At 38.5% G+C, this 25493-nt stretch overlaps 1 protein-coding gene across 1 annotated transcript in view; it reads left to right on the forward strand.

The window, feature by feature from the left end:
* The window catches only part of ROBO2 (roundabout guidance receptor 2), a 153705-nt gene that overhangs the window by 3430 nt on the left and 124782 nt on the right, over positions 1-25493 (forward strand). The window contains exons 2-4 of the mRNA XM_031063879.1: positions 3215-3372; positions 5388-5508; positions 15324-15462. Of these exons, the coding sequence (XP_030919739.1) occupies positions 3215-3372; positions 5388-5508; positions 15324-15462 (418 nt within the window). The remainder of the gene's footprint in view (positions 1-3214; positions 3373-5387; positions 5509-15323; positions 15463-25493) is intronic.

Consider the following 25493-nt stretch of genomic DNA (forward strand, 5'->3'; position numbering starts at 1 on the left):
GGAAACACCTATGCAGGCATGAAGGGAGCTGTCTGAAAATTTGTAATAAAGCAAAGCAAGAACATCCAAGAAAGAATGAGGAAGAGGAGGCTGGTGGCAACATGGTGCTGATTGTGTTGAATTTTCAAAACACTCGTGTTTGTGTCCTGCCAAAAGGGCCCTGAGGAGGGCTGGCTTCTCAGGTGAACAAAGGCCTTTTGCCTCTGTGCGGAGAGAGTGGTCTGCTCAGGCACACTAATAGTTATTTGGAAGTACCCAGCAATTGTGGATAATTGGCTGAGGAATATTCTGCAGCTCTCAGTCATTTTTCTGTTTTCACAGATGGCTGTACCATTAGGTATGGTGAGTGCACCAAGATGTGCTGCAGCTTTTCCATTTACTGTGCTAGTACGTGTGAGCTCAGCTTCCAGCTGATGGTTCTTCCTTCTGTGGCTTCCTGTGCCACTCCAGGAGGAGAGCCAAGCTCACCTGCTCATGCTCTGCCCTCCTCACTCCCTGCTCCCTCTCTCTTGGGGTGATATTTGGATGTTCTGGGATGACTGGGCTGATCAGATTAATGTCTGTGCTTTATTTCATTGTTGTTAGATTGCATTAAAATAGTGAATCACAGGAATGGCTGCCTGTGCTCTTTACAGTTTACCTTGTTTTTCTCTCTGCTTTTATTCTTCTATTCCCCTTCCTTTACCTGGCTTTTTTTTCCCCTCTAAAGTTAGTGTTCCTACTCTTCCTCTCCAAGTTATTTTCTCACTTTAATTTATATTTCATGCATTTTTCTCTTATCTTTGCTTTTCTGCCACTGCTTTATTTTTTCCCTCTTTCTTTTTTCTCCAACCTTTTTTTGTTTCCCTCCAAAACACAGAATGCTTTAGATGGAAATGGTGAGATATACCTATTCAAGATTCAGGTATATGCTGAGGTACAGAGCAAGATTAAGCAAAGCCTGTAGCATCAATTTTGTCTTCTATTCAAGCCAGTTTTGCAGTGCGGCTTTGGGTAAAGGAATGTGATAAAATCAAATCACCTCTTAGCCTCATATGCTGAGGCTGATTGGAGCCTTACACAGTTGCTGGGATGATTCAGAGAAAGTTAATGTAATTTGCTGTGTATCACTGCAAGAAACTGTGTTTGTCAGGTTCATACAGCAGTGTGAAATGTTCAAGGAAAATGCTTTCCTTAATATTGCTGCCAGGAGTTAGGAGTCAGGAATATAAAGCCATTATGTGGTGGGATCTGCTGATTTTTCTGGGGATTTTTCACTAATAGATTTCTGCTGAAGTTCTGTAATTACACGTAGAACAAAGCCAATAAAAATAATATTTATTCTGTGTGTAATAATAGTGGCAGAAGTTAATTTTTATCTACTTACCATTTATACAAATGTGGGCATAGCATTGTGTAGAAGTACTTTTACTTCCTGTGTATCACGGGGATCACAGAGACATGTGAAGCTACTTTCCTAAAAAAACATGATTTTTTGAGACTTTTTTCTGGTTCTTTCCCTGACATTCCCATGATATTGACTTTCTTGGCTTTCAAAAGTGTTGTACTGCCAATAGTCAGCAGCCCATGATCTTTATCATGCTAATTCTGCTCTCTGCCTTGCATAAGTCACTTCTTCCACTTGATCTTGAAGGTGTATAAATCCATTTCAGCCAATTTGATTATTGTGAATCAGAAGGTTTGTATTTTTCAGAAATATTTGGGGATTGAGGTTTTTGTTTTCTGTTGGGTGTATCACCTAAGAAGGCTACGGATTCTTGCCAGGGCTGCATTTGTTGCCAGCTGCCTCCTGTCAATTTTATTTTATGCCTCAAGAGCGAGACCTAAATAGTCACTCTTTTTGTGTGTGTGTGTGTGTGTGTTAGAAAAGGAATTAACTTCCAATTAATTCCCTCCTTCCTCTGGGATCTACCTGTGTATCTCAAAATGGAGAACAATAAAAGTTACCTCCATGTCACTTCAGGTGCCAGATACATACAGCCCACTCACCTCAGACTATTCAGAGACCAATTCTTGTATGTATTAATCATATTTTTCTTCTGGCTTATTACAGAAGAGAAAAATATTCAGTTCCAAATGTTAAAATGGGGCACCTTTTATTAACATTGAAAGCAGTAAATTATCTCTGCTTATGAAATGAGACTGAGCAATTTCTGCTGAACTCTTCCTGACTTGCCCCTTCACTAGGATACAGTGTTTTCTAATTTCTCAGAGGGCCCTGGTTCCATTAAGGGCGAGAACTGTTTTAAAGCTGTAATGAAAGCCATGCTTAGCTGAAATTCAAGGAGGGGCAATGCCCTAAATTCTATTTCAGTAGCTCATCTAGAGCTATTTTCAGTTTTATGTTTATAAGAATGTCAATTAACCTAGCGACTAGGACACACACGGAAGAATAAGGATGAAGTGGATATCATTCTAACACACTGAAGCCAGCTAGTTGGACCTAATCCTTTACAGAAGCTTGATTTACATAAGAAGCCAGTCTGTGTAGCCTAATTTAGTTCTCAAACAGCTTGGTGATTTAAATGCTCTTTCTTTTCAGTGTAGTGTAGGATAAGGCTGGTCAAGGTGGCAGAAATATTAGAACTAAAGATATAGAAGGAAGAAATAAATATTTAAGTGGAAGTGCATTACTATCAGTTTTATTTCCCTTACACCTTTCAGAAATGGTGACCATTTTAGCATGCATATGCCAGAAATATGATAGTAACAGTAATAATGGCAATGCCCTTGGCCAAGGTGTAACTCTGCAGTTCAGTGTTAGTTCTGTCCCTTTGTTACCTTGTGCTGCAATTGGAGACTGAGACAAGGCAGATATTCAGCAGTTTGTTTTCTGTCGTGAAAAGAACTCAACACCCAACCTGCAGTGCTGCTGTTCTAACAATGGAAAGTGATCCTGTCAAGGTTAAGAGGAGTAATGAGTGCTACACATCTTTGTGGCTTAAATACAGAGCACTGTTTTTATCTGGAAAGAAAAAAAAAAGAAAACAGAAGTTCTGTATGTGAAGTCTGCCTCCAATGGCTGAAAGGGCATATCTGCCCAGCTTCATTTTTGAGATCTTTTACAGTCAATATATGAAGCAAAGTCATCTGCTAATAATGGTTGAGATTTTTTTGTTTAATGGCATGTGTTTCTACGTTATTTTTCCTCTACTAACAATGCCATCACTTCTGTTAATTTTCTTTTCCCCCTTTCCTTCCTTTATTGCTCTAGTGCTGAGGGATGACTTCCGCCAGAACCCCACGGATGTGGTGGTGGCAGCGGGAGAGCCTGCGATCCTGGAGTGCCAGCCGCCCCGGGGGCACCCCGAGCCCACCATCTACTGGAAGAAGGATAAAGTCCGCATTGACGACAGGGAGGAGCGCATCAGTGTGAGTACAGCTCAGGTGGCTCCTCATCTGTGGGCTCAGGGCTCACAGCTGGGAGCAGCAGAACTTACACAGCTTTACAGCCTTGCCCATGGAAATTGGTTGTTGTTCTCAGCAGTTTCCCTCTCCAAGCTTTCCCAAATGAGGGGGGCAGACTGTTTGTTGCTCCTAGTCTGGCTCTCCTGCTTGAGCTTCTTTGAGGGTTAGTTTGTAAATCCAGTGTGATGGAGGTCTGGTAGAGCTGGAGATTCAGTCATAGTAGGTGCTCAGTTCGATGAAGGACTTAGTGGATGTCTTTGACCAGTTTGGTTTTACCTTTTCTACATCTCAGTTCTCCAAACGGAGAATATCAGAGAGGTGTTTATAGGTAAATTCAGTCAAATCTATGAGGTGCACTGTGACCGTGTTCACAGGGGTCTTAGGATGAGGGAAGAGACGAGGATCTGACTCCATGTTTCAGAAGGCTTGATTTATTATTTTATTATATATATTACATTAAAACTATACTAAAAGAATAGAAAAAAGGATTTCATCAGAAGGCTAGCTAAGAATAGAAAAAGAAAGAATGATAGCAAAAGCTTCTGTCTCAGAGTCCAAGCCAGCTGACTGTGATTGGCCATTAATTAGAAAAAACTCTGAGACCAATCACAGATCCACCTGTTGCATTCCACAGCAGCAGATAACCATTGTTTATATTTTGTTCCTGAGGCCTCTCAGCTTCTCAGGAGAAAAAATCCTAAGGAAAGGATTTTTGATAAAAGATGTCTGTGACAGTGCACAAATAATCCCTGGCAGAAAACCCAACATCTTAGAATGATACCAGTGATTTTATAGTTATTGCAGTAATCTGGACATGTCTAAATGTAGGCTGAAGTCATACTCTAAAGAATTACAGTTCCTGAAAAGAAATTAATGTTGAGCAAATGAGTTACACTGGTTGAGTTCTGTGGCTGTCCATTTCTTGTACTGAATGAAAAAGGATCCAGCAGAAATATTGAACTTACCAAGTGATTAGAGATAAATCATGCCCCATGCAAGCAAATCGGATAAATTAAGGGGTTGAGAACATGTTTCATTCCTAATTTTTAAATGCTTAGCTTTTCACCATTAATATTTCTTCAATAAAGTTTTATGTTGTATGGAATGATTCAGTGCTGACCTTATTCAACATGGAAGTACTCTCAGGAAGCTTTTTAGTGGCTCTGGATCCCTAAGGAATTATTCCAAGCCAAAGAATCTGAGCTGTTGCTGTTTGTGAACCAAGCTCTCAGTGCTAGGGTCTACTCAAGAGTAGAAGAGCAAGGAGTGGCAGAGAGCTGGCTATCATTCCCTGACTCTTAAATTTCTTTAGTTAAATCCCCAGCTTATTTTGAAGAACCCCATTGTCTAACCATTGATGCTGCGACTTCACAAGCCACAAACTTTTACTTTATTTCTTTCATCTATCCTGCTCTTTCTCTCTGTAAGCACCCTTTATAGCCAAGAAAATATTAACTGTCAGGTGAATTCCCAGTTTGGGCCAGATTCAGTCTGTTTGCCTCAAAAAAAGAGAAAATCTGTCTTTATTGGTGATCAAGGAAACTGTTCAGACACCAGTAAAATAAAATCATCTGAATAAAACTAAATCAAATTGCCTTGTTTTTTCAGAGAGATGTCAAGAGTGCTTTACAAATTACCATGCAAGAAATAAAAGTACTCTGTGCTGCCAAGAGACAGCAAGAAATGTAATCTTTGAAATGTAAAGAATCTAATGAAAGCCAAAGGAACAAGATCAAATGCAGTTGAAAGTAGTTGCAAATTGATATTAGTCAGTGGGATAAAAATAGAACAGCTTAAAGATATTTAAATATATAAGTATATAATTTTAAAACTATACGTATATTTACAAACAAAAGTTTAGAGTGTGTTGGTTGTGGAACTTGTTGCCCAAGAAGGTAGTACTTTTCTGATGTATTTTGTTTACCTGAAGCTACCTGTATTTTGTTTAACCTGAAGTTGTGTTCCTTGTTTTGAAACAGATCCGTGGTGGGAAGCTGATGATCTCCAACACCAGAAAAAGTGATGCAGGGATGTACACGTGTGTGGGGACCAACATGGTGGGGGAGCGTGACAGCGACCCTGCAGAGCTGACTGTCTTTGGTAAGGACAAGACACAGCAAGGTTAACAAAACACAGCAGTACTGCTCAAAATGCACTTCATAGCTTCAGAAGGAGACCAGGTTTTAAAAGCTGCTGTTTGTAATGATGGAGCTATGGTGGCTCAACATTTTCCTTCTAAGCACATAGTTGCATTTTGATTGGAGGTCCACAGTGATATGCATAAGCAGAACTTTTATTGCAGGACAATGCTCTCCCTCACAAAGTGGCCAAATGTAATTAAGCTACTTCTAATACAGTTGACAATGCCAGCTTACCAGAGATTTAGACCAGGATTGCCTATTTAAATAATTTCATATTCCTGAGGGGTTGTGAAATCAAACCTTTGTAGGAAAGCACAAAAAACCTCACTTGATCAGTAAAACATCATTAGAGACAATTCCAAAATCAAATTTTTGAATATATAGCAGTAACTTTTAGCATTCATTTTTAAGACGACCTGAAACAGCTTTTTCTCCTGTAAGCCAGGACAGCATTTAGATTTTTGGTGCTGCTGAATGAATTAAAGACTAATAAGCTTCCTGTGTGAAAGAGCTTCTAGACCTGATGAGCAAGGCAAGAAGTTGGTTGTTAGGAGCGCTTGCCCCATGGTTAGGGTCCAGAACAAGAACAGAATAATAACCCAACCTAGAGCTGGATCCATCCTGCTAACAACTGCATAAGAAGCAAAGCCACAAAATTATGCTGAGGTACATCCTACAGTCGTGGGTTTGTAGGAATTAGTCAAGAGGTTCTGAGCAAACAAAGGAAGATCAATAAAGAAAAAACCCTCACTGCTAAGGAAAACATGTCTATGCTGACAAAAGAGAGAGAAATAATGTTAACGTTCCATCCTGCTGCACTTCTTTGATACAGTACTGGAATTCCAAACAAGACCCTTTGTAATCCCAGAGAGACTTTTAATAGAAATCCTGAGGTCCTTTGTGAGGCAGATGCTCCAGAAGTTTTCCACCTTCTGCCTAATACAGTGCACTGGAAAACCCAGTCACACACACTGCTATCCCAGTTTTTGCATTTATGTACAATTCAGCATTTGTTTATCCACTTCAAAAGAATATATATATATATTATGTGATCCACAGAGAAAGGCAGAGAAAGATTTTTGCCAGACAAGATCCACAAATTTCTGAGGATATGCTGCTTTCCAGCTTTTCTGAAGTGAAAAGGTTTCCACCCCAACTGGTTTGTTGTGGATTCATGGAAACATGTGGCTTTTAAAGGCAGAGCTATTATACGTTGCCAAAAAAAAACCCAGAGAAAGGATCTCTGTCAAATTATTATGCCCTTTGCAGCCAATCTGTTAGAGTTGTAGCTTTATACAAATGCAAAAGAGACATGACATATCTCCTTCATCAGTTTAAGTACTGCTAATCTCTGGTAATACTCCCTGTGGATAGCAAGCAGATTGCAGTCCTAAACTACAAAGCCTTAAGAAATCCTTAAGAAAATAATTTGTTAAAAAGCATTGAACTGTAGGAATGAAAACTGAAATGTGCATGTAATTTCATATCCTGCAGAGCTATGAAACATATTAGGTTCATCTTGATATGTAAAATAATACATAACCAATTACAATATTCTGATTTTTTTACAGGGTATAATCATAGCAATCAACTTGCAAAAATACAATCTAAAACTATTTGGTGAATGCCAAACAAAATCAGCAATAAATGAAATTAGATATTTTAATCCTTCTTAATTGCGTTAGACTACCTGAGGAAAATTGTATTTTAAATTCCCCACCGCGGTGTCTTCCTAGCTACATTTTTCCTTCTATCTGGGTATTCCCAGATACCTCCCCACCTTCCTTTTTACTGTGCAAGAATGGCATGCAGGAAGCAGGTGCTGTCTCACAAGGTGGTTTGGCTGCCCTGTGCCCATTTCCTGGCCGCCTCCTGGCCCTGAAGCTCTGTGCTGGTGCACTGGGCTCGTGTAACATCGTGTCCAGGCTAGTCCTGGTCCTCTCCACACCAAAGGAGGGGACTTGCCCATGCTATTCAGCAGTTATATTCCATTCCTGGACTCCAGGCAGCAGCCCATGTGTGAGCAGGGATGTGCACAGAGACTGGAGAGCATTATCCATGATGTTTCCAGGAAGCAATGTATCTACCGGACAGTCCAGTCGTTCTAAGCACTCAAATCCAATAGATCCATTGACTCTGGGAAACATCAGATTGGCTCTGTGTGTTCAAATTGGCTTCACTGAACACAGGCAAAGCCACCAGGATTGTATGTTAGGTCCACAGCCTCCCTCTAATATGACTCACAGGTCTGAGGAGCATGGGAATACTGCAAATGTTGATGAAAAATATACTAGAAATACTTATATGCAATTCATATGCCAAACTTTAACTGCTTTGAACATATTTGAAAATGGACTTCACAATAAAAATAAGGAGATCTTGACTGAATGACTCAGAGAATTTTAATAGGGGACTGGCAAGCCTATAGCTGGTGCTGATTCTGGAAAGGAATGTATATAAATTAGCTGATCAGTCATGTCTTCATTCTTTTCCCAAATAACAACCTTCCAAACCCTTTCCACAGTGTGAGGGCAGCCTTAGTAAACATATTATGTAGGAAAAGGAACTGTTCATACTAGCTCTCGAACCTTTCCAGAAGCCATCTACTTGTTACTTTTGGCTTTGCAAGTTTTTCTGTAATACCTGAAGTTAACTTCTGCATGTGGCTTGTGACAGATCTCTGGCTCCTTGTACAGTAAATTTAGCTTGAGGCATTGCCTCTGGAAAAACTGAGTCAGTGTGGTGGGAACTGGTGGCCCAAGAGGAACAGCATGGAAGCCTAGCCTGAATGATTACACTTTCCCTGAGTTTAAAAACAGTAAAATAAAATGGGTCATAAGAACCTTGGGAAGCAGTAGGGGGAGAAGATAAAATTTTCCCATGTGCAGAATATGTCCACTTGGCTAGGTACCCATTCAATAACCTTTACTGACAGATAGTTATGAATAATACATGTAGATCTTTCACTTTTTTCCCCTAAGTTTATCTGCATAGGAAACATTGTTTTCAACATTCAGGCACTCTTAACAGTAAACTGGTAGCGTCAATGCAGATTGCATTAGTTTTGTTCCCAAGTCATGATTCTTCTATAAGCAGAAAATTGGCAAGTTTTCATAGTAAAATACCATAAAGATCATACAAGCAGTGCTATCCAAAACTGTGTTTTGAATAGTGATCAAGATGCACTACATTTTGTTAGTCTTCTTTTTCAAGCATTACTGCTAGTTTTTGCCTTTATGAGGCTCCAAGGTGTAATCTTGGAGTAAAGCAGAAAGATAGGGTCTGTCACAGTCTTAAGTTGCACTTTAAAGGAGTTAATAACCTCAGTCCTAAGGTTCACAAAAAGAGGCAGCGTGGGACTTGATTATTGTGTGCACACTATTCTAAAGGCCAGTTTCCGAAGTGTAAGTGATACAAATTAGGTTGCATTGCTTGTGTTTGGGCTCATAGCCCTTGGCTGAACAGAATTAAAGCAAGATGCAAAACAGAAACAGTTTAATTCCAATTTGTATGAAAGCTTTGTTTGTAAATACATAATATGGAGCCAGAAATCAAATAAAGAAGGAATTACTCTTTATGATAACCTTTATCATTTTGTCATGCTACTTCACCATTCTGAGGTAAGTTTTCAAGTTAACTGTTTCATGTTCTTTTATTTCCCTTTGCACTTAAAATGGCAATGTTTGAAGAGAATGTACAAAGGTATATCTTGTATATTGATTCTAAAGCTCAGTGAAATCAATGAAAGCCTTAGTCTATCAACTTCAAGAGGCTGGCATCAAGCAGTGGAAAAAGATATATTTAGAAGAGCCTCAAAAGAATATAAAGCATAAGTAAGAACAGTAAAAAATATCTTTTAAAGATGTGTCAATTTGGACATACTAAAGATTGTTTTGGATTAATCTTTGATTTTATCTTTGGTATCTGAACCTTTTTTCAGCTAATAAGGTCCTGTGGGATAAAGAGGTATTCTTGTCTGATGCTTGAGGAAGTATTGTGTTTGATGTTTTGTAGATAATGTCAGACTGAAAGAGAAACCCTAGTTTTAGAAAAAGAATGACTATGATGACATGGTGTTAGAAGAAAAAAATCCCCAAAATCCCTTTAATGAAGACACTGTGCCCCATTTTACTTTCTTGAGCTCTGCCTATGTGGAAGGCCTTAGCAGAGTCTTGACCCATTGTATCCTGGAAAGTTTTCCCAGTCACATGGAAAAATCTTCCAAAACCAGGTATACATTCATAGGTCAAGATAGAGAAATCAGCGGTGTGTATTTTGTCCTTCAGATCAAATCTCCTCCTAGTTTTCTTCAAATCCCTGTATTTTCCACTTGCAGTCTACCTGTGGCAGTTTGCAAAAAGCCATTTTGGCTTTCGATTATTTGTTATCCACAATGAACAACCAAGAAGTTGTTATATAATAACAATACAGTTCTGAAAAAAAGTAAAAGCCACTTTGGCTTTAGATTATTTGTTATCCCAGATACCAAGAAGTTGTTATAGAATAACAATACAGTTCTGAAAAAAAGTGTCTGATTTGGTCCCCAACGTCTGTAGGTAACAGTCAGTAAAAACTGTAATTAACATTATTGTAGATGTTTATAAAAGGAGAAAACCACTAGCAACTGATAACCTTCATTTTACTGCATTTGCCTCTTATTTATGTTCCATGCCTTTACTGTGCACCTCATCATGCCTTGGGGGCTGCTTAGAGTGTAGGAGTTTGTGATGTCTACACAAGTGCCTATTTCTCAAATGGAAAAGGGAAAAGTGCCTAAAAAGATGCACGAGAAGAATGTCTATAAATATAAAACCACCTTCTTTTGCAATTCTCTTTTCGTTTATCTGGCCAACATAGGTGAATTTAGTGAGGTTGTAATATCCTGTCTTCTTCTACTTGTTCTTTTTTTGGCAGAGAGCTTTACTTCATCCAGATCACGTTGCATTTAATGAAATATCTATGCTATTGACAGCATTCTGAAGTGAAACTTACTTCCAACCATCTAATGTTTCCTTTTTTTTCCCTCTTGAATCAGAATGCTAAAGTGCAAAAAGCTTTTATATGTAACTATGTGCTATTAAATCCCTCCCCAAAGCCTTTTAATTTGTGTTTTAATGTTCTTTTTAGAACACAAAAATGTTAAAAAAAAAGTTGCCTTCTATCCAGCAAAGACAGAGAAAACAAGAACAATTCTAAATCAGATTGAGGCTCTACATTATGAAGACCATCAAATCCTTCACTCCAGCAGTTGCCTCAGCAGAGAAAACGTATTAAGGTAGTTAGGATCGTTTTAATTAGATTGAGGCCCCATATATGGCTGTCTAACTTTTTGAGGAACAGGAAAAGGGCAATAATACATCTGAAGGTCATCTGAGTCTCTCTAATAGACTGTGATACTCAGACCAATTGTTAAATATGGGAAAAATTGAGTTCTGAGGTTAACTCATGTCAGCACCCAGAGCAAGAAAATAATTTGGCTGTTTCTGGCTCAGATCTGTAGGTTTCCTTGCAGCACATACCTCAAGCACTGCAAGAGATTGTAGGTGTGTGTCCAGATTGCATTAACAATCCCCTTTTATAACTGCAAGCAAAGTTTATTCTGAAGTTATAAAGGTCACACTAGTAATAGCATGACTGGTTGACATGACATATAACCATGACCTATTTTATAGTTCTCTTCAAAGATTTTTAATATTCATCAGAGAAAGTCTGGGAAGTGGGTACTTTATTTACTCAGTGAAAGCTTATAAAATAGCTATATTAAAATTTTTATATATGCCTATGATTTTAATTTATCAGCCTTTCTTGTCGTTTCTCAAATATATTGTTCTCTGGATGCTGTTGACAGAGTAACAATATTTAATTATACCACAAAGCTTTATTTATGGGCAAACCATTTCAGAGGAAAAAATAGGATTTTTTTTTTTCCAAGACTAGCTCTGAAACTAAATTTGACCTGGCTGTGCAAAGAAACCTTCTTTATTTAGCATGCTTGGGCAAGCAGTGCTCTGTCTCCTGAGAGATTAACATTGTAAGCAAGTTATGCAGGTGACTCAAATCCAGTTAATCTCACATAAAGAATGTTAATTGCATTGGCAATGGCATTCACTCTGATCACTTTATAGCTATATAATTAGCTATTGGACATATTCAAGGGGCTTTCTGAGTGATACAAATACAGGAAACAACATAAGAGATAACTTGTTCTTTCCTGATTCACGCTGTGCAAAATGCAGAGATGATGAAAAAATGGAAACAGCAGTTGTTGGTATTTACATGTCCTTGCTAACTGGGCTCTCTCCTTACATAGCTATTAATTTTCTAGCAACTTCTTAAATGTTTTTGAAAATATACAGTTTTAGAAGCTGATATGAAACAAACGTGAATTCTCCTAAATTGCCTTGATGTGGAATCCAGTGATTTATCTAATGACCTCAGGGCCATTTACTTTCTCCTCAGCTGGGTTATCCTCAAAATGAGACAGGAATTTATTTTCTCATCTCCTGTATAGGACAATTTACAGCCACAAGTAGCAATTTCATAAGCATGCACATTCTAATTTTGAAGCTCTTAACACACAGCTTTTGTAAACCTGGTCTCAAACCTGGTCTAAAATTATTTTTGTATGCAGACCAAGCCAGCGTACAGACAAATACAGAGATGTTTAAATTCAATGAGAATGAACCTGGACCTCTAAATCACCAATTAGAAAGCTGATATAGATCTGAATTTCTTAGTTTAGGATCATGTCTTGAAAAACAAATGACAAAATGAAAAGTATTGTATATGAGCTGAGAGCAGGAGCTGGTCTAAGCTCTTCTTGGGAGAGAAGCTGTGAAAACCATTCTGTTGCAAATTTGGAGAAAGTGTCATTAAAATACTCCCACCCAGATTCACATGGTTACAGATAGGCCAAGTACATTGCTTAGCATTAGGATTAAAAATTGGGGGTTTTTTGCTTTGTCCAGTTGTAACAAGTTTATCAAATTAAAATGGTTTTATCCAAAATTTTCCATGCCTAACTAGAAAACCAATTTTAGTTGACATAATTAAATTGACAAAATAATTCACTCTTCTCTAAGAATGTTGAAGTTGTTGCAGTTTGGAGGCAAAGGGGATAATTGGAGTGAAATGGGCAGGAATGAGGGGAATGGAGGAAGCTTTTTGTCCTGAGAAGTGCAGGTGCCTCATACTGAATATCAGCTACCTAAAATACGTTGGGAAATAGCTACACTGTGCCAGGGATGTACTCTTTTTTTTTGGCTTGTCCAGAGGATTGTCACTAAACTTAACCAAATATGCCCCTGCCTAAAAAAAAAAAAAAAAAAGAAAATGTAATAGAGACATCAATTCATACACCAGAGAGCCATGAATGCAGAGCTGGGCAGCATTTTCCTGTATCTATACTGTGTTCCTGCTGCTGTCACTCTCCTGGCAGGGTCCTTGAGTACTTCAGCTGATTTTTCTTGTGTTAAGTTGGATGGTCTGTATTTAGGTGACCTGGGGAAAAGGAGCTCCAGTTCAAGTGCAGACCAAACACTCAGTGGAGAGGAATCCATTTGCTGTGAGGTACAAAAAGGGAGGGGCATGGATAGTTGGAAGGGGAATTGGACTTGGGAATTTGCTGGGTTCCAGGTGTGAAAAGTGATATCTCTGGGCTTAAAAAAAAAAAAAAAAGATAAAATGACTAAGGAAACTGTCAGCAGCTGGATAGGGCTTGTATGCAGACTTGAAATAGGAAATTACAAAGAACTGGATATGGCTTGTACACTGACTTAAAATGGGAAATTATAAAGATTTCAATATAAGCAGAGAGGCTAGAAATTAATTTACTTGCCCAAACATTGCTGGAATCTGAAGATCCTGGGCAGGAATAGGAATAGGACAAAAGCAATGGCTTGGGGAGAAGAATCTTTGCCCGTTAGCCATGCTTTTATCTCTATCATCTGGAAAGGTGCTATAGATTCTTGAACATGTCTATTCTTCTGCTGACAAAATATGTTTTCCCCTGCCGATAGGCTTCCCTGCTAATAAGAAATTCCTGTGTGATGCTGTCACTCATTTACATAATTACTAGCAGGTGGTTTTGTGTTCCTCATTTTCTGACTGATACTCCAATTTGTAAAAGTGATGAACATTTTTTGTCAGCAGTTGAATTAAAGGAAGCTGAGCTTTGAACACACAAAATTAAAACTTAATTTCCATCCAACCTTTCCCCATCCCCTCAAAAAAAAAAAAAATTGTCAGTTTTGTGGCTCAGGTTGAAGACCAAAATTTAGCAGATACTTTTTACCTTGCTTTCTAAGATCTTTATCATACCCCAGAGAGGAGCTATAATAATAAGTGAGGTGATTATAAAGCTTAAGATGGGTGTAATAGAGGTCATAAGGAAATTAATAATTCTGTCTTTGAAGTGCATTTTGAGTAGTAAGACAGGGTGCCACCCTCTAAACAGTACCACTAAAGCAAAATATTAAACACCTGCTCATTAAGTGAATACCAACAATCTGGAGATGTTTGGGGAAAAAATAGTGTATGCATATAATTGCAACCAGTCCCATAAGGCATCATAAACAGAAAGGAAGTGATCAAAAGACATGCAGACAGCCTTAATTCTCTCAGTAAATGTGGCCTGCTGGATTTTTCAACCTTAATAATGTCCTTTTAACTTTTTAAAAAAAATTATTTGCATATAAAAACTGTGCATAGCAAACCTGTAAAATTAGCTCTGTAGTTATCAAGACAAATTGCCTGAGTCAGAATCTGGTATTGCTTGCATCTGTGTGAATTCTGAGTAATTTTTTTAAGTGACATCATATCCCTTAACTTGCTGAGAGTGAAATATGAAACAGTGTGTGTAACCAGTTTTACATGTCCTTATGATAAATCCCTGTCTTGAGTGGAAATATTGTTTCATATAAACTCAGCCTTATAATGGTTTGACTAGCATAAATAATTTATGACAATAAAAGTGTGGTGTGGCTGAGAGGACAGAACAAAATTTGTGCCTTCCAAAGGCAACTTGGAAACTAACCCCAGTGACATCCTTTCAAATTAAATTACCGGTACTTGGATTTTGTAGCAGTATAACTGAGATCAGATTGTGGCTCTGCATCTGGATTTTAAGCAGGCCTGTACAACATTATGGTGATTAATACTATTTGTAACTGTGCAGCCTAACATAACAAGGGTAAACAGAAGTTATTATTCAGACCTTAATTTGGTTTTCCATGGTGAAGTTGGCGATGGGGATCAGGGAATCTCTGTCCTGTGCACGACAGTTCACAATTGCCTAAGGTGCGTAATGCAGAGTTTAAATTTTCCTCACAAGTATCAAGATATTGATCTCTGCCAAAGGCTGCCTGGCTCCTGCTGAGAGCTCCTGCTCCAGCTCGTACATTGCTGCAGCAGGAGCTCCCAGCTCAGGCTCTGTCTGTGCAGGGCTGCAGAGCCACAGCTTTTCCAGGGAAGGGCACGGCCTCAGAGGGCTCTCCGCTGTCCGGCAGGTGGCTGGTTAGTCCTGGCACAGGCTGCCCTCTGGTCCTCCTTCCCATCCTCTTCTTGCTGGAGGGCAGAATGGGACAGCCCCTGCCTCTCCAGCCTGGCAGCCCTCTTGCTGGCTCTTTATGCACATCATCAGTTCCACTTGTCTGAATTTGTGGAGCTCAGCCTCCTTTCTGTTTGATGGATGGGTAAGCAGCGAGATGCTGAAAAGTCAAAAAGTGTTCATTTCAGCCCTCTGACTCACTGTGGAATTTTAATGTCTCTTTCAAGAGCGGCCCACGTTTCTCAGGCGACCGATTAACCAAGTGGTGCTGGAGGAGGAGGCCGTGGATTTCCGGTGCCAGGTGCAGGGGGATCCCACTCCCACAGTCCGGTGGAAGAAAGACGATGCAGACTTACCGAGAGGAAGGTGAGAGCCACGTTCACATTCACTCCCAGATTTCCATTGTTGCACAACGCTGGAATCCATCCCTGCTACCAAGAGTTTGTTCTTTGGCATTGTGTCCAAGATTTATTTCCCACATTGCTGCTCTTTTGGCACTACAAATCTTCTTGCAGAGGCAGCTGTGCAGGGAAGCCCAACCTGGGTGAATTGTCCAGGTAATGGATTCCTGTGGAGGAAAGAAAAGTGATCTGTAGGTGTTGTGAGCACATGGGTATTCAGTGAATTTATTGGAGGCAGTAAAGATGTTTTAGGACTGTAATGGTGATAGTAGCCTTCAGAATGATGTGCTGATACCAACAGGGACAAAACTTGGCAGGAAAGTTGCTCTGTTGCACTGGCAAGGTGAATTACAAGCAGAGCATGGTGGGCTTTGCTGGCTCCTCGGTTCATGTCTGTTAAGTCTTGGAGAGAAACCTTCCTCTTGAGGAAACAAAAAGCCAGACTAGCAGAAGTGTAAAGCAGAGTTGAAATCTGGAACAGGCCCCCTGTGTTCAAGAAAGATTAATTTAGTCTGGAACAAACAAGGAGAAAATTTTAGTGAGCAGGGGAAGGGAGTCTCTCCTGCAAAAGGGTTTTAAATTAGTTTGGCTCCTTTCAACTAAAAGAGCAGTGTTTGGTCGTAATTTTCTGGAACTCTTTCTTGTTTTGATGCTGAAACATTATTTCATTAAAAATCCTCAACATGGTACTAGCTCTGGGAACAGGAATTAGAATCCAGGTCTCCACAACCCAACAAGTCTTTCTGGCACTATGAGTCCTGATTTATTTTTGCACAGTTTTAATTTTAGCAGTAGACATGAATAGTGCCTCTTTCCCCATCCACCATAACTGGCATTTTCCATCAGCTGAGTATACCAATGGAAAAATACATAATCTAGAAAAAACATTTCTATGTAAGTTTGATATGTATGTGTGTGTGTGTGTGTAGATATATGTAGTTTTAAAAAATTCATTTTCTGACAATTTGAAAAAAAATTAAAAGTCACATAGCTGTTTTGCTTATTATAGTGACCGATGTGTATCCATGTAATAGGCAAAATATTATTTTCAGGAGAAGCCTTTTTGATGTCAGGATTAATTTTTCTCTTTGCTTGCTCTTTAAGTATGTATTGTAGAGTAGTCCACAGTAAATACATTGTGTTTCTGTGATTTATTCTTGCTTTTGTACTATTTCTGTTGTTTTAAATCATGTCTGCTTCTAGGTCCCATAAGCAGAAGTAATAGATGATGAGCCTACAGTGACTTTGGTTAGATTGCATTTCTGTTAGATATTTTTTAGTGACTGTGTATCCCTTTTTCTCCAACATCTGCAAATGCCTCTGATAAATAGCATTGTATGCTTTCTATTCTATGTTTTTTTATTTATATAGCATGATATATGAGCAGATCTTCACTGTCCAAAAAGGGGACATTTCCAAACCTTGCTGCATGATGCTTAATCATGGAAGATAAAGCTTGGAACCTCTAAAACAAAAGTTATTGTGTTTTTCTGGATTTTTTTAATACTAGCAAAGAAATTTGCCCACGTATAGTCTGAATGAATGAATGAATGAATGAATGAATGAATGAATGAATGAATGAGAAAATTATAATATCAAAATTTTTTAAATTAGGAAAGAAAGTCAAAATGATTCCTCACTGTTGAAATTGAGGGATTTTTTTTTTGAGGTTAAACACAAACTGAGCTCCTGTATGTTAAGTGTTTTAACATCTACAATGAAATATAAAGCCCTCAAGGTTTTCCCTTTGTTTTTCTTTCCACATGCATAAATACTTCTGTGCAGGTCTCTGAGTTATTTCTCATAACTTCCAATATAAATTTCCTGTTTCTATAGCTAACAATGTTCTTTGCACATCTGTCTGTTTTCATTTTTTTGATAATTTCATTTTGGCTTCATCCCTAGATTGCAAGACAATTACAGTAGGTACCTGTTTCAACAGTTACAGCAGATTTTTAAATGTGTCTATTGTTGATTCAGCTTTCAAAAGTGTCTAGTTCAGTGACAACCAAGTGGAACAAACTGAATTTTTGTATGCATTTTGTTTCTGTAATTTGCTCCTGGTGAATGCTAGAATCAGTGACAGTGGATCCATAGTTTTTCAGGAATCCCAGTCTGTTTTTCCACCTTACCATGTTTCAGATTTTTTAGTGACCTATGAGAAAGCAAAGAGGAAAGTAATGCCAGTGATTTCTGGTGACAAATGTGAACAGTATTGCTACACTGAGTGGTGTGTTGAGTAGTAATTGGAAAAATAATTTCAGGCTGTTAAAGCCCTAATTATAAAGGTCCCAGATGGACTTTAAGCATCTCCAGTTGCAATTGGATTAAATGAGAAAAAAACCTCAACTTCTAAAGAAATTAAGATGTTTGAAAACATGACTCTTTATAAAAAAATAATTTAGCTATTTGTCAGATTGTCTGTGTAATTGCTCAGGAGTATATAAATAACCATGCTTCAAATCTGAGAATAAACAGTTTATTCTGATGGTGCAAAACTTCATTCCCAATTTCAGTTGTTAAGAACTGATGATCTAAATCAACTATGATAGTCTGTATCTTTGAGAAGCAGATTTTAAAATGCCTGGGAAACATTGGTCTCATTAGTGGTCAAAGGAAGTCACTTATCCAACATCCTGTAGACCTGACTTGAGATTTCAGACTATTGTATATGTCACGGAGCTCCTCTGTGTGTGACTGGGCAGGAATTTTAAAAAATGATAAATACTGGATGAAAACAGTAGTGTGAGTAATGTAAGAAAATTGTTTTCATAGTTCTTTTGTGCCAGTGTGATAAAGAATTATTTATATTCTTCAGTGCTTAAAATTCTTGTTAGAGCCCAAATTGGCCCCAGCAAATTAATATCTTGTTGACCTAAATGTTGATACTGCACCAACAGGGAGACTCAAAATCCAGTGTGAAGTCTGGGGTATGTAAAGCCTTTTTCCAGAAGCTGTCCACTTCAAATCAGTGACCCAAGACTGAAATGCATTGTGAATCAAATGTAGAGGCACATGGTGTATATTTTATTTTAATTGCTCTAAAAATTCAGCCTCACACCACAGCCTTCACAGTACACAAAGGGTGGGGAATAGTTAATCAAGTATGACTCATGTCAAACCACTGGAGGTGAACAGGACGTTGTGGGGTCGCCAGTCCTATGCCTTTGGCTGCAGTAGGAGGTTCACTATTCCATGGATAGAGGTTTTTCTCATTATAAGTGACACAAGGAAATGGCACAAAGATTGTGTCAAAGTGACTCAGACAATTGTGGCCGTGCATAATGATTAAGACCTACTGAAAATTCAGTAAAATTTGTCTTTATGCCTTGAAATTTTTTTCCAGATACATGTTCAGGTATCTTTCCCTTTGTTGTCTGCTCAGCAGAAATAGAGATTATACTTCCTTCCAAGGAGCTGATGGTCTCCTGTGTGGTAGAGAACTCAATATGGCCTGGATCAACTTTTCATTCATCTACATTTTGGTCCTGGTAACAGGAAGAAAATGACATTATTTGAGAGCCTACAGTATGAGAGTGGCAGATCTATGAGTAGCAATTTAAAAACATTTGAATAAGGTTTGTACAGTGTTTCATGTCTTCAAATTTTCTAGCAAAGCCGAGGAGAGCAGCTGCATGGTCTGTAATTATATAGCAAGTAATAAGTACTTCTTTTTTTTTTTTTTTAGGAAGTGAAGAGATTTTCAATTACAAGTCAAAATTTATGACACACTATAATAACTGTTTAAACCTTTTATACAGAAGAAGTTAGCAGTGCCAGCTCTTCGGGAGAGTGAGGTTAGCTCAGCAAATGTATTTTTCAGTTGCCTTAAAAATGACTGAGTTGCAATCACATAGGCCTTTTTTTGCATTCCAGCCCAGAACAGCTGTTTTAGCTCAGTAAATACATCTTTAATGAAATTACAACCTGCTCTTTTAAGTTGCATTTACAGGCACTGTCTGATTAGATGGATATTGTACTAGAGATGAAAAGTGGCAACTGCACCAACAGGGAGAGGTATTTGTTTTATGTGCCACCCACACAATGGGAGTGTGGGCAAAAAAACCAAGAGTGAAGCTTCAGAAGGAAAGTGGTGTGTAGTTTACACAAGGTGTATTGCTATGTGTTAAGAGATTGTAGGTTATTAAATGAAACCTAGCTGTAACACTCAGCAGTGAAAATCAGAAAACACCAGAGTAAGCTTTCTTATTTGCTGGAGATTAGGAATGTTCATTGAAAATTATTTGGGAATCAGAATTCTTAAAGCACAGAGTTAATATATTGTAAGATGTGTGTTAGCTGCAACAGCACAAGCCTGTGTAGGTGTTAGTTTTGCTATGTTTTTACAACTGGCCACTTTTTTTTAATGCATATGCATAGTCTGGGCAGAAATGCTGTCTGTCACACTTCTGATAGAGCTGAATGAAAAAGCACACCTATAATTTCTCTGCTTTTCTCCATGGCTTCTCATGAGCCCAAAACTAGGAGTAAAACATAACATTTTAAAAATATCTCACAGTCTTCCAGATGCAAATCTTTGAAATGGATTTAAACACAACTAAAAGCAAACCTAATGAACTAAGGTAAACTGGATTTTTTAAGAGGAGATCCAAAAAGAGCCTGATAGCCTGAGAAGTTTTGCATTTTTATTTCTCGATTGTGATGGGTTGACCCTGGCTGGATGTCAAGTGTCCCCCAAAGTCTTTTTGTTATTCCCTTCCCAGCTGGACAGGGGGCAGAAAATATAATGAAAGGGTCATGGATCAAGATATGAATGAGGAGATCACTTATCAGTTAGTGTCAGGGGCAAAACAGGCTCAACCTGGAGAAAAATTAGTTCAATTTATTATCAATCTAATCAGAAAAGGATAATGAGGAATAGAACCAAATCTTAAAAACTCCCTCCCCCCCACCTTGACAGGGAAAGGTGATTGTGGTCAGTTCATCACGCCTTGTCTCTGCCGCTGCTTCCTCCTCAGGGAGAGGAGTTTGCTTCTGTGCCTGGAGTTCCTCCTTCCTTCCTTCTTCACTGACCTTGATGTCTGCAGAGCTGTTGCTCTCTCATGAGAGCTTTGGTGGGCACCTTGCACCTACCCACCACATCATGACCACAGGATAAGGCTCTGTAAGCAAGAGAGACAGTAATTTTTAAGAATAAACAGTGGTGCTCTGTAATTTCATTTATATTCTGTGGATAGGATATTGAGGTATTTAACTCCAGCCCCCTCTAGATACAACCAAGGGGAGAATGACCTTTCAATGAAATATGAGTTAATAACACTACAGCACTGTGTGCTTTCTTTGAGCTAATATCTGTGCAGATTGCAACAAAATGCAGTCTAATGTGTATTGAAAATTAATTAGAATAAAGAGTGTGTTTTGGTAGTTTAATGAATATAATCTTTGGTTACATCAGCAAATTTCTATTGCAATTAATAACAATTAACGGTTTTAAATGAAGGGCTGGGGGAAAAGGATGTTTTTCATATTAGCTATATCACATGTACTATTTGTCATCTCTGGTTAGATCCTGTATGATTTGCATGCCCATCTTTTTTTTTTTTCCTTAAGCTAAAGCATTAAGGAGAGATTAGTCCCTTTATGAGGAGCATAGGGGGGAAGATTGGATGTTCTTAATAGCTTGTCAAAAAGAGACAGTGAAAGAAAGAGGTTTAGCATGGTATTTGCATCCTTACATACATCTGGAGGCAGGAGAGGAGGTTTGCAGAGGGTGTTGCTGTTGATGTCTGGCACAGAGGGAGCTGCTCTGTAATTTGCAGAGTCCGTGGGGCACAAGTGAACACTGGCAGATCTCAGGCAAGTGCAGCATAAGCATCTTTTCAGCTGTTATATTGAACCATTTGAGGAAACTTCTGTAAAATCAGAGATGCCATTTAGAGATAGAGAGGCGATGAGAGGTAAAATGGATGCAGGGATTGGTTAATCTTTGTGTATATAACATCAAGAGGATGTACCCCAGTGGTGGTGGGGTGCCCCCTCCTGTAGCACTTTTGGTTGAGTATCCCTTTTCTCTGATTGCTATTTTGCCTGTCACTGATCCCTTCCTTCTCTGCAAGTGGAAATATATTCCTTAGAGTTGTATGAGGAGTACATGCCCAAGTGAATGTGTAAATGACAGCATTTTTTTACGTTTTAAATCCCTCAAAACTTGACATTGAATAAAGTCCTATAATTGCATCGTCCCAGTTACCCCAGGGGTTTATAGTCTAACCCAGGAGTTGCCTGCCATTCCATTTGTCTGAAGTATTAAATGCTGTGAGCAAAAGTGGTAGATGTGTGGCTCTGCTAGACTGATCAGCAGAGAAACAGTTAATAACGATGACATTTAAATTGGCTTCATGTTAAGTGTCAGTTCTCACCACAGAGCTGAAGAGGATCTATTGTTTCAGCCAGTCTGTTTGCAGGCTCATGAAAATACTCTCCAGTTGCTTACATAAGGGTCAAGGTTGGAAAAATAGCTTTACAACTCCATGGACAGCAGCCATAAAGGAATTGTGTCAACTAGCACTCCTGCCTGCATGTTTTCTCTTTATGCTATGTGAACTCTTGGTGATCTATGAAGTGATCACTGACAGTGCGCTAGAAACAGTATTGTCACAGGAGAATGTTGTTATTTCTTTTTAGTCATTCTTATTCTGCAGCCTAAATTAGTTCAATTTAGGAGTACTAATTAAGTCACTATAAGATTTCAGAAACAAAATTTAATGCCAGTTGTGGTAGCCTCAAACATGGGTTTACCTGAATTTTCCACTCACAGAAGGCTGCAGTAAAAAATAGTCTTTCAGGAAGAAGACACAGTGAAATTTAATGTAGAATTTCATTCAAAATACTCCTACTAATGCTTAAAGTATACTCCATAAAAGCTTAGTAACCACATGGTTTGTATACTGTATTTATAAATTTTAGAATATTAAGGTAGCCTTCTTTCTTTTATCAGATTAATTACCATCAAAATCATAGAATTAAAAAGATCATTTACTGTGCTTTTTTTTTTTTTCCACGAAAGCCTCAGGAAAACAGGGAGGATGAAGCTCTTAGATATAGTCAAGTGGGAGTAAGATTCAGGAGCTCTAACCACTGATGCTACTGGAATGTCTGGCCTGCAGGGATTTCTTCTCCTTTAACACATTCCATCTCTTCATGGGATACAAAACTTGTCATCTGAGTTAAAAACAAATTGACTTACACTGTCAGTGAAAACACTTTAATGGTAAAGTTTTAAGCCTAAAAATTATTTCAAGTTCCTATCAGTAAGTTCTATGTTGGTAATTGCTTAACTAGCAAAATGTACTTTTAAAGAATATGACTTCTGGCTCAACTGCAGTACTGAAGGCACTTTCATTACAACATTAACATGACTTCATCTTTAATTGCCACTTCAAGGTTAGTTACTGATTCAAAATACAGATTAGGAAATATTTCATTTCTCTGACAAGTTTATAGTAATCTTTCATGTGCTTTAAGCAAATAATAATAAATAGGGAAACACAAATTTAGTTTATCTCAAACTACTCATGAGCTGTGTGCTCATGTTAAAAAAATGCATCAAGCCAAGTTTAGTGGGTGCCTGATGCCAGTCTGGGCTCAGATCTTCTTACTTTGTTCCAGTCCATGCAGTAACATTTCAATTTTTCAGAAGCTGAAATGGACAAAACCAGATAACTCTGAGCATCAAGGGTGTTTTTCTAAGAGATGAATTTATGACATAGGCATTAATAATATAAATCTCCCAGAGTGCCTGACAAATGTGTCTCATCTGTGAGGGAAAGGACTACTCCTGGTGATGGGGGATAGGTCTCCATGCCAAGTGATTACAAAGTCTCTTAGATCATACTTCCACCAAAGCTCCAGTTTCTGAAATGTGGAGCTCTGTCTGGAACTAAAATCAAATCAGAAGCCCATTTGGGGTAATTATCATGTGGTAATTCCCTATGAGTACACTTCCATGTGCAAACAGAGATGTAAAGGATCTCTGCATAAGTTTAGATAGGATTTACTGAGTCATTGATTCCCAGACATATGTTTTGTTCTTAACTGCTGCTTGTTTCCAAATTATTTCAAAGAGAACCAAAAACCAGTCTTGGTCCTCTTCTGAGCACATGGCTCCTGATTTTGTAAGGGACTATGCATTTTTGTGTTCAGTCACACCTGTCTGTTTGCATGTAAGAGCAGTGCTATGGAGTGTAATGCTTCCAGATAATTTGGAAAACACTATTTCCTTGGAAACACGTATGGTTTCCCAATGTTGGCCCAGTAACTGTAACAGCTGTACACTTATTTTCTGAGACTTAGACCATTTTGTTGAATGCCTTGCTTTAAAACACAATGCAGTGTGGGTTTCTGTTTTATATTACTGCATTTGAGAATGTCTACTCTATCAGATGGAAATAATCTGCTGATCACAACCCATAAGAGGTTTTGGACTAAAGCAGAACCTGAGTCAGAATAATTGAAGAAAAATCACAGTAGTGAATAGCAGCTTGTATCACACAAATCTTTTCCTGCTTTGTTGTATAGAATAAGGAAATATGGAATATAGAAACCCTTTTATATGACAGCTTGCAAATGTGCATCACACAAAGAAATTCAAAGTAATATAACATTGTCTTCTGCCTTTCTCTGGTGTGAATGGCAGAGCTAAAAAATAAATGGGCATCTGGACATGTAGATGTGAGGAGTAGCCATCCTGTCAGCACCTTGGAGATAGCTCCCTGGTAGCTCAATTTATCATGGCTGTAAGCAGTGTCTTAGAGCCACCCAGCAAAAAGCAGCTTTTGATCTCAGGGGCACCACAGAGTAATTTGTGACCAATGCGCACAAATATATCCATAGCTGTCACTGATTCAGGTTTTGCTAGACAAAAAACCTGACACTCCCATATCTTTCCCCAGAAAGCTGTTACCTATGTATGTTTGGGCTTCTTTCTTCTTCCACTTACCAGTGCATGGGATGGAAGTGAAAATAACTCAGCTTGTGTCAGATATGCATTGCCAGTGGGCATGGAGGCTCTCCCTTCTGCTGCTGGACCACACAAGCCTGAAGCAGGTAACAGCTCACACTTCCCATCTCGCTGCAGCTTCCCTCTGGCTCTCTCCATCTGGCACAGGGATGCAGGAGCCAGTGAAAAGCTGTGGCACTGTGCTGGGAGCTGAAGTGCCAGCACCACAAAACAGAAGTGGAGACAGAAGCTTAAGCCTCCTTAACTACCTCCTGTTTACCCTGGTTTTGGCCAGTAGCATCTCTCTATTTGGGCTCCCTAATCATGGATGTTGTGAGCAATCTTGAAGCTTTGTGCGTGTTCTGCAAAATAGTCTGGCAAACAGGCAAAAGAAAATACAGCAAAGTCATTTGTGTGCCAACTCTAAAAAAAAAAAAGTAAGCCTACAATGTGTACATTCAAAGATTCTAATTTATTATTTAGTATTTTTTATTTACAAGCATGTTTTAGATTAAAATATATACGTGGTATAAATTAATCCAAATTTTTAAACAGCCTTTAACAGTTTAGATGTGACTTTTTCCTCTTGCAATATCCCTTCAGCAAGAAATAAGACTTTTTGAGTTGGGTTTCTTGAGTTCAGCAGAGCATTCTGTGAAGTTTAAAGTACACCACTAAAGCAAGTACATCCTTGTATTCCCAGTTAGGCTACTTGGATATTTAGGAATGAAATTACTCCAGCTGCAGATGTGTTTTTGCTATCTGTTCGTGTTAAAAACAAAAGAGGTGCATTTTTTTTTATGCATAGCTGCATGCACATTTTTGAAAATATGGAAACTAGGGGTTCTGTGAAACACTGTGAAAATTTTATATCAAATGCAAAAAACCCCAAATATTATTGTTAAATATCTCTAACTTCCGTAAATTTTTCTCTCTTTATTTTTTTATTTGATAATCATGAGGAAGATTGATGGCTGAGTGTGAACAGATACACTTCCAAATGTGGGGGAAAAAAAATTCCAACTGTGACAACACCA

This window comes from Geospiza fortis, unplaced genomic scaffold (assembly GCF_000277835.1).
Source record: "Geospiza fortis unplaced genomic scaffold, GeoFor_1.0 scaffold574, whole genome shotgun sequence".
Taxonomy (NCBI): domain Eukaryota; kingdom Metazoa; phylum Chordata; class Aves; order Passeriformes; family Thraupidae; genus Geospiza; species Geospiza fortis.